The sequence below is a fragment of the Gobio gobio genome (assembly GCF_949357685.1).
Source record: "Gobio gobio genome assembly, chromosome: 22".
Lineage (NCBI taxonomy): Eukaryota > Metazoa > Chordata > Actinopteri > Cypriniformes > Gobionidae > Gobio > Gobio gobio.
In genome coordinates this window covers 46,927,248-46,937,247 of record NC_137118.1, presented here as the reverse complement: position 1 = coordinate 46,937,247, position 10,000 = coordinate 46,927,248, and the positions used below count along the sequence as shown (strand labels likewise).

The 10,000-nt window shown below is 41.0% G+C and overlaps 1 protein-coding gene across 1 annotated transcript in view; it reads right to left on the bottom strand.

Moving 5' to 3' along the window:
- Positions 1-10,000, bottom strand: part of bmpr1bb (bone morphogenetic protein receptor, type IBb) — a gene marked incomplete at its 3' end in the record, with an annotated part of 163,246 nt that overhangs the window by 15,272 nt on the left and 137,974 nt on the right. Inside the window, exons 4-5 of the mRNA XM_079804046.1 lie at positions 4,199-4,340; positions 2,617-2,719 (exon numbers count right to left, since the gene is read on the bottom strand). Of these exons, the coding sequence (XP_079660172.1) occupies positions 2,617-2,719; positions 4,199-4,340 (245 nt within the window). The remainder of the gene's footprint in view (positions 1-2,616; positions 2,720-4,198; positions 4,341-10,000) is intronic.

Genomic DNA, 10,000 nt, shown 5'->3' with positions numbered 1-10,000 from the left:
TTCTCCACTGGTCCTTCATGACCCTGTGGCCGGTTCTCCACTGGTCCTTCATGACCCTGTGGCCGGTTCTCCACTGGTCCTTCATGACCCTGTGGCCGGTTCTCCACTGGTCCATCATGACCCTGTGGCCGGTTCTCCACTGGTCCTTCATGACCCTGTGGCCGGTTCTCCACTGGTCCTCCATGACCCTGTGGCCGGTTCTCCACTGGTCCTTCATGACCCTGTGGCCGGTTCTCCACTGGTCCTCCATGACCCTGTGGCCGGTTCTCCACTGGTTCTCCATGACCCTGAGGCCGGTTCTCCACTGGTCCTCCATGACCCTGTGGCCGGTTCTCCACTGGTCCTTCATGACCCTGTGGCCGGTTCTCCACTGGTCCTCCATGACCCTGTGGCCGGTTCTCCACTGGTCCTCCATGACCCTGTGGCCGGTTCTCCACTGGTCCTTCATGACCCTGTGGCCCGTTCTCCACTGGTCCTCCATGACCCTGTGGCCGGTTCTCCACTGGTCCTCCATGACCCTGTGGCCGGTTCTCCACTGGTCCTCCATGACCCTGTGGCCGGTTCTCCACTGGTCCTTCATGACCCTGTGGCCGGTTCTCCACTGGTCCTCCATGACCCTGTGGCCGGTTCTCCACTGGTTCTCCATGACCCTGTGGCCGGTTCTCCACTGGTCCTCCATGACCCTGTGGCCGGTTCTCCACTGGTCCTCCATGACCCTGTGGCCGGTTCTCCACTGGTTCTCCATGACCCTGTGGCCGGTTCTCCACTGGTCCTCCATGACCCTGTGGCCGGTTCTCCACTGGTCCTCCATGACCCTGTGGCCGGTTCTCCACTGGTCCTCCATGACCCTGTGGCCGGTTCTCCACTGGTCCTTCATGACCCTGTGGCCGGTTCTCCACTGGTCCTCCATGACCCTGTGGCCGGTTCTCCACTGGTCCTCCATGACCCTGTGGCCGGTTCTCCACTGGTCCTCCATGACCCTGTGGCCGGTTCTCCACTGGTCCTTCATGACCCTGTGGCCGGTTCTCCACTGGTCCTCCATGACCCTGTGGCCGGTTCTCCACTGGTCCTCCATGACCCTGTGGCCGGTTCTCCACTGGTCCTTCCTCTGAGCACTTTTGATCTTCACAAGAGCTGCAGTTTTGGAGATGCTCTGACCCAGTCCTCTAGCCGTCACAATCTGGCCCTTGTCAAACTCGCTCAAATCCTTACGCTTGCCCATTTTTCCTGCTTCTAACACATCAACTCTGAGGACAAAATGTTCACTTGCTGCCTAATATATCCCACCCACTAACAGAGATCATCAGTGTTATATACGGTCATAATGTTATGCCTAATTGGTGTATATAGACAGACAGACAGACAGACAGACAGAAGCACAGAGAGACAGACAGACAGACAGACAGAAGCACAGAGAGACAGACATACAGACAGACAGACAGACAGAAGAACAGAGAGACAGACAGACAGAAGCACAGAGAGACAGACAGACAGACAGAAGCACAGAGAGACAGACAGACAGAAGCACAGAGAGACAGACAGATAGAAGCACAGAGAGACAGACAGACAGAAGCACAGAGAGACAGACAGACAGACGCACAGAGACAGACAGACAGACAGACAGAAGCACAGAGAGACAGACAGAAGCACAGAGAGACAGACAGACAGACAGAAGCACAGAGAGACAGACAGACAGAAGCACAGAGAGACAGACAGAAGCACAGAGAGACAGACAGACAGACAGAAGCACAGAGAGACAGACAGACAGACAGAAGCACAGAGAGACAGACAGACAGAAGCACAGAAGCACAGAGAGACAGACAGACATACAGAAGCACAGAGAGACAGACAGACAGAAGCACAGAGAGACAGACAGACATACAGAAGCACAGAGAGACATACAGACATACAGAAGCACAGAGAGACAGACAGACATACAGAAGCACAGAGAGACAGACAGACAGAAGCACAGAGAGACAGACAGACATACAGAAGCACAGAGAGACATACAGACATACAGAAGCACAGAGAGACAGACAGACAGAAGCACAGAGAGACAGACAGACAGAAGCACAGAGAGACAGACAGACAGAAGCACAGAGAGACAGACAGACATACAGAAGCACAGAGAGACATACAGACATACAGAAGCACAGAGAGACAGACAGACAGAAGCACAGAGAGACAGACAGACAGAAGCACAGAGAGACAGACAGACAGAAGCACAGAGAGACAGACAGACAGAAGCACAGAGAGACAGACAGACAGAAGCACAGAGAGACAGACAGACATACAGAAGCACAGAGAGACATACAGACATACAGAAGCACAGAGAGACAGACAGACAGAAGCACAGAGAGACAGACAGACAGAAGCACAGACAGACAGACAGACAGAAGCACAGAGAGACAGACAGACAGACAGAAGCACAGAGAGACAGACAGACAGACAGAAGCACAGACAGACAGACAGACAGAAGCACAGAGAGACAGACAGACAGACAGAAGCACAGAGAGACAGACAGACAGACAGAAGCACAGAGAGACAGACAGACAGAAGCACAGAGAGACAGACAGACAGACAGAAGCACAGAGAGACAGACAGACAGACACTCACCCTGCACTGAAACTCTGAGCCCACTGAACCCAGACAGCCGGACGTGAGCACTGGAGAGCCGCCCTCCTCTTCCTCCACCATAGTGAAGCAGTATCCATCAGTCCTGCATCATCATCATCATCATCATCATCATCATCATCATCATCATCATCATCATACATATACATATATAAAATGAATAGATACATAATAATAATAAATATGTATATAGTACAATATTAACATATTACAAAATATTTATTATATATAAAATTATAAATAAATAAATTATATATACATATCATATAAAATAAATACATGCATAAATATAAATATATATATAGTTTATATAATTTGTATATATATTTTTATATAAAATAAATATAAATACTACTAAAAATAATATGTATATACACATGATCAAAATAAATAATAATTATAATATATGTAAAATAAAATATAAAAACTACTACAAATAAAAATAAATAAATAATAATTGGTCTATACATAATATATAAAATAAATACATATTTATTTATTTATTCATTCAATATATAATAATAAAAAAAATGAGTGGAAATGTGTGTGTGTGTGTGTGTGTGTGTGTGTGTGTGTGTGTGTGTGTGTGTGTGTGTGTGTGTGTGTGAGTGTGAGTGTGTGTATGTGCCGTTTGTGTGTGTATTTGTATGTGCCTTGTGTGTGTGTGTGTGTGTGTGTGTGTGTGTACAGGTGCGTGTGTGTAAGTGAGTGTGTGTGTATGTGTGTGTGTGTGTGTGTGTGTGTGTGTGTGTGTGTGTGTGTGTGTGAGTGTATGTGTGTGTGTACGTGTGTGTATGTGTGTGAGTGAGTGTGTATTTGTGTGTGTGTGTCAGTGTGTGAGTGAGTCTATGTGTGTGTGCGTGTGTGTGTATGTGTATATATGTGTGTGTGAGTGTATATATGTGTGTGTGAGTGTATATGTGTGTGTGTGTGTGTGTGAGTGTGCATGCATGCGTGCGTGTGTGTGTGTGTGTGTGTGTGTGTGTGGAGTGGTAATCCCTACGTTATGGGGACAAAATGTCCCCACAAAGATGGCAATATCCGAAATCCTCATCCTTGTGGGGATATTTGCTGGTCCCCATGAGGAAAACATCTTATAAATCAGACTAAGTGATGTTTTTTGAAAATGTAAAAATGCAGAATGTCTCCTGTGATGGGTAGGTTTAGGGGCAGGGGCAGTGTGTGTGTGTCTGTGTGTGTGTGTGTGTGTGTGTGATGGGTAGGTTTAGGGGCAGGGGCAGTGTGTGTGTGTCTGTGTGTGTGTGTGATGGGTAGGTTTAGGGGCAGTGTGTGTGTGTGTGTGTGTGTGTGTGTGTGTGTGTGTGTGTGTGTGTGTGTGTGTGTGTGTGTGTGTGTGTGTGTGTGTGTGTGTGTGTGTGTGTGTGTGTGTGTGTGTGTGTGTGTGTGTGTGTGTGTGATGGGTTAGGTTTAGGGGCAGGGGCAGTGTAGGGGGATAGAATATACGGTATGTATGCTATAAAAACCATTGCGCCTATGGAAAGTCCCCATAAAACATGAAAACCCAACATGTGTGTGTGTGTGTGTGTGTGTGTGTGTGCTGTACCGGCAGGTGTTGTTGGTGGAGTCTTCAGGACAGTGATGATAACAGTGACATAAAAACATCCTCTCTGGAATCACAGGTGCTGCGCTGCCGCCCGCCGTCACCTTCCCAGAATTCCTCTGTAACATGTTGTCCAGCACGTTCGCTGCAGACACACAGATTCACGTTCAAATACTACACAATACAAGAGCTTTCATGAAGATATTATCAAACTGAGTGTGTTGTGAAAGGCACTTTCTCAAATAAACGTGACTATAGTTTGTGTCTAAAACTGATATAAATCTGTGGGTGGTTTAAACGATTCTGTGCAGATCATGTTTTTTTTACAGTGTCCAACAAAGATTATTGGAGTGTGTTTCACAAAGGCAATACCAGGAACTCAAGCTGAAGCTGAAGCAGATTTCATGAGTTATACTTCATCGCTAATGATCAATTTCACTCTAATGTGCAAAACAGCTTAAAAGGCTCGATGAGCGACTCTTCAAATACACATGAGAGCGGAGAGTGTGAAGATCCGTGTGTTTGTGTTAATGTTAGTGATTCACCGTCATCAGCGTGTGTGTGTGTGTGTGTGTGTGTGTGAAGAACAGCTCGTACCGCTCTGATATCACAGCTGCCAAGAAGATAAAGCCACAGATGCTTTCGGCCTTGACAAGATTATCACAAATACCCACGAGTCTCTGAGACAGACTGATGTCGCCAGACCGATCGTGACCAGAGACGCTTCATCACAAATCAGATTTCACTACAGCCGACCCACATTATCAGACGCTGGAGATAAACACAGTCAAGGATTCACTTTCAAACTATTTCCAATCAGAAACTGCTAGTAAATATCACTATTACAAAGAAACGGCAAGTAACACATCAAATTAAATATGAAATAGAAAGACTGAAATATTAATTTATAATATTTCGGATCGGCGTGATGACTCCGATCCTTCCAATATTCCAATCTAATAAGACTTCTGACCTGTAATGTTGCCAGAATCATAATCACACACTGTTAGTTCATTGGCCAGAGGAGAACTGAGCGACTGAGTCTGGATTCTCCCAGGGTTTTTCCTGCATTCTGTCTCCTGATGGAGTTTTGGTTCTTGTCTCATCGCCTCTGTCGCCTTTGGCTTGGTCTTACTCAGTTGGGGACACTAAATATTCAAATATATTTACTGATCAGCTCATTTCAATTATCATAAAGTCATAATTAAGAGATAAAATGTTGAAAATATGATTTTAAATGTCCTCATAATTAGATAAAAAGTCAAAAATATGATTTTAAAAGTCATAATTATAAGATAAAATGTTGAAAATATGATTTTAAATGTCCTCATTATTAGATAAAAAGTCAAAAATATGATTTTAAAAGACATAATTATAATATAAAATGTTGAAAATAGGATGTTAAATGTCCTCATTATTAAATAAATAGGCAAAAATATGATCTTAAAAGTCAAAATTATGAGATTAAATGTTGAAAATATGATTTTAAATGTCCTCATCATTAAATAAAAAGTCAAAAATATTACTTTAAAAGTCATAATTATAATATAAAATGTTGAAAATATGATGTTAAATGACCTCATTATTAAATAAAAAGTCAAAAATATGATTTTAAAAGTCAAAATTATAAGATAAAAAGTTGAAAATATGATTTTAAAAGTACTCATTATTAGATAAAAAGTCAAAATATGATTTTAAGTCATTATGAGATAACATTTTGAAAATATGATTTTAAATGTCCTCATTATTAGATAAAAAGTCAAAAATATGATTTTAAAAGTCATAATTATAAGATCAAATGTTGAAAATTTGATTTTAAATATCCTCATAATTAGATAAATAGGCAAAAATATGATTTTAAAAGTCATAATTAAGAGATAAAATGTTGAAAATGTGATTTTAAATGTCCTCATTATTAGATAAAAAGTCAAAAATATGATTTTAAAATTCATAATTATAAGATAAAATGTTGAAAATTTGATTTTAAATATCCTCATTATTAGATAAATAGGCAAAATATGATTTTAAAAGTCAAAATTATGAGATGAAATGTTGAAAATATGATTTTAAATGTCCTCATTATTAGATAAAAAATTTAAAATATGACATGCTAAGTAATTGTGATATAAAATTAGGACTTTTATGTATGCTAATAATCTTGTATAATAACTTGTACACCAAATATCAAGACTATATTGAGACACTATTATAGTTGACATAATTTTGTTTGTGTATATGTCAATTTTTGTAATATGCCTGTATAGTTTTTATTACTTTTTATTTCGGTTTCAGGTTTAGTCCATCAAGTTAAACTAAATGAAAATGAGAAAGTTTGTTTGGCAACTGAAATACAATAAGTATACATTTATTAACTTTTTCCCCCAAGCAACAAAACCTATAATAACCCTGAATCAGACACTGTATTATGATCTGCACAGAATGACCTGTAGTTTCATAAATACATAAACAACAGCAGAAACTAATGTTATATCAGTATTAGGACACATTAAACATTATAGGGCACAACTTAAAGTATTTCAAAGTATTTTTTTCCCTCATTAATTTCACACGTCCAATACGATTTATGTGGTCATGATTTTATTATTTACAGTGTATGCTTTAATTCCTTTATTCACCTCAAAAGAACAACATGCCCCTTAGGTCACATGACCATATTACCTGATCTAATCAAAAAATACACAAGAAAAACTAAAATACAATTACTTTTTCATATAAAATAATGGCTTTAATAATGAAAAAATAAACACATTTTGGAGTTTAACAATGAACATATAGAGATGAAGAAACAGATTTAGACATATTTAGAAAAACACAAAACACACGCAGATCATACAGAAGACAATTAGACGAGCCAGAATGCTTTAAATATCTTAAAATAAAGCACATGTATTTCCTCTGTTCGTGTTTTTGCAGTGTTTTCTCTGTGTGAAGCTCAGATGAAAACACTTCAACAGTACAAACATCCTCTCATTTATCTGATAAAGCAGCACGCAAATGTGAAAAACAGACAGTGTGTTCATTAATAATAACAGTGCTGGTGTCTTTTAAAGGCCATTTGTGATATAAACACAGCAGGATCTGCTCATGGACTCATCCGCATTCAATCACACGCTTCATTTGCTCAGCTTCACCTAAGGCCACGATATACTCACGGCAAAAATCATCGATGTACGTGAGCAGCGATACACCGCTAGTGACTAAATCTAAATCCGAGAGCGAAGTTTAGATGAATATGTGCTGCGCGCTTTCCTCTCAATAACAAAATAAACACACAACAAAATTAAGAAAACAGCAAGCATTTTAATAAAGCATAAGAAAAGCACCTGGATATGTTTATGCGAGCTCTGCACTCTGATGTATCTGATGACGATTTCAAAACACGGCCTCATGAAGCTTCGAAGCGTTATGAATCAGTGAGTCGAATCATGATTCGGATCGCGTGTCAAACCGCCAAACTGCTGAAATTTGGCGATTCAAACTGCTGAATCGACTCACTGATTCATAACGCTTCGAAGCTTCATGAGGCCGTGTTTTGAAATCGTCATCACTATACAAGTCGTTATTTAGGGGTTTTTTGCGCACAAAAACTATTCTCGCCACTCCATAAAGTTATTGTAGAACCGCTGTAGTGAGATGGACTTTGTAACGACGTCTTTAGTGTCTTTTAAGGGTCTTGAGAGTGTAAAGTGCATTGAGCCAATGGAGGCCTTTCAGAGCATCAGATTTACACTAAAATATCTTCATTTGTGTCTGAAGATGAACGGAGGTCTGACGGGTGTCGAACGACATAAGGGTGAGTAATTAATGACAGAATTTTCATTTTTGGGTGAACTAACCCTTTAAGTTTTGTTTTGTAGAAAGCCTTTCTTTAAAGTGTATTTCGTTTTGTATAAATTGTATCTTAATTTTAATCAATGTTTCATCAGTCAATCGCCTGGATTTAATAAATAAGATGCAAATCGGCTATAGCAGACAATAATCGTGACAAGGCGGCGCCGGCGCGATCACTCGCATTGCTCTTGTCTCATAAATAAACCCAAACTCAGCCTCACACACATGAGAAATATGTGTAAAGAAAGCTTGAAATGTCCACTTTTAAACGAAACAATTCGAAACGAAAAGAAATAGTCAAGCAATGTGCAGTGTTCACGCGAGCAGCTCATGATGAGTAGTTCTGTTACGAATCCCTGCATGTGCTGTGAGTTTAACACGCATCTTTAAGGGTGCGTTCACACTGGTCATGTTTGGTTGGATTAAAGCGCGCCCTGGTGCGATTGCTGGGTTAGTGCGGTTCATCTGAACACATGTGAAGCTGCCATCCCAACCCTGGAGCGCACCAAACAAGCGGAGCAAGACGCTAAAGAGACAGGTCTCAGTCCGCCTCCAAACCAACTCTGGTGCGCTTCCACTGATATATGAATGCAACACGGACCAAAGACATGTAAACCAACCAAAAACAGGACGTGATGTCACAAGATGCGACGCTACAAGTCTGATGCTACTGATTTGACGATACGGAGAGATCGGTGTATCCAACATGAGTAGAGGGCAAACGTGGAGCAGCGAGAGATAAAGAGCCTCATCAATATATGCAGATCTGCGTTTCTGCACACCGGAGGAAATCCTGCTGCTGTTCTGAATGTGTTGAGCATTTGATGAGCTCTTCGTGAGTTCTCAGCTGGTCAAAATAAACCCATATGTACAACTTTAGGTTCGCTGTTAAAAATGCCAGTGCGAACGCTAAGCGGACCAGGACTAAATGCTTTGTTTTTGTTTTTTGGTCCGGACCAAACGAACTGAACTACATGTGTGAACGCACCCTTATCACACCAGACGCGATTCACGCGAATAATTCACACTAATCGCGCGAAGGTGGACGCTTGAACATTTTGAGTTTACTCGCTTCAATCGCACGTGAAATTTGCGCAAGTTGTGAGCTCCAGTGGATCAGCGTCGCTCGTCAAAGCCGGCGAGGGCAACCTTTCCTCAGCCAGTTCTTCTGCCGCTGCTCTGATGTCTCTGTGGCATCTCGAGCTATAATTCGTCTTGTAACGGCTGATCTTTGCTCTCATGGATCTATAATTTGTTCCCTGGCAAATCGTTTAGACTGAAGGCAAAGAGAAGTTTCATTACTTTATATTTTTAGGCTATAACTGTACGTTGCAGTTGTAACGTTAGCCTACTAGCTCTGACTTTGAATGTTTGACTGAATTGTTCGCTTTATTTCATGTATAGCTTATTATACCTTTTACTTATACTTTTGTATTATTGATCATAAACTTGCATTTAACAAAAAGAGACTGGGTTGTGTTTCATGTCATTTAATGTTATCACAGTGATAATCATATTGTCTGAAGCAGATATTAATATACAGATTTTCTCCTCATTGTTGTCACTACTAGAGCAAGCTCCTGATTGGTTAACGCGGCGCGAAATATCCGCCAAAGTTCAGATTTTTCAACTTGAGCGATTCACGCGAATCGCGCATTCAAAATGCTCAATTCGCGTCCTTCGCGCCACCTCAATTGCGTGAATCGCTCCGCAGAATGGAATTTCGCGTCTCTGCATTGACTTAACATGTAAATCACTAGCGCGAATCGCGTCCGGTGTGAACGCACCACTAGACTATTCCTGACTTGTGCAACTTTGTACACCTTTGTTTCTTAGTTGTAGTATTAGTTCTTACTTTGCTAAATATATATATTATTTCTGATTATGGCATAGCTTTCTGCCCACCCAATTAGGCTAATAAAGTAATGATTAAAAAAACACAAATGCTTTATT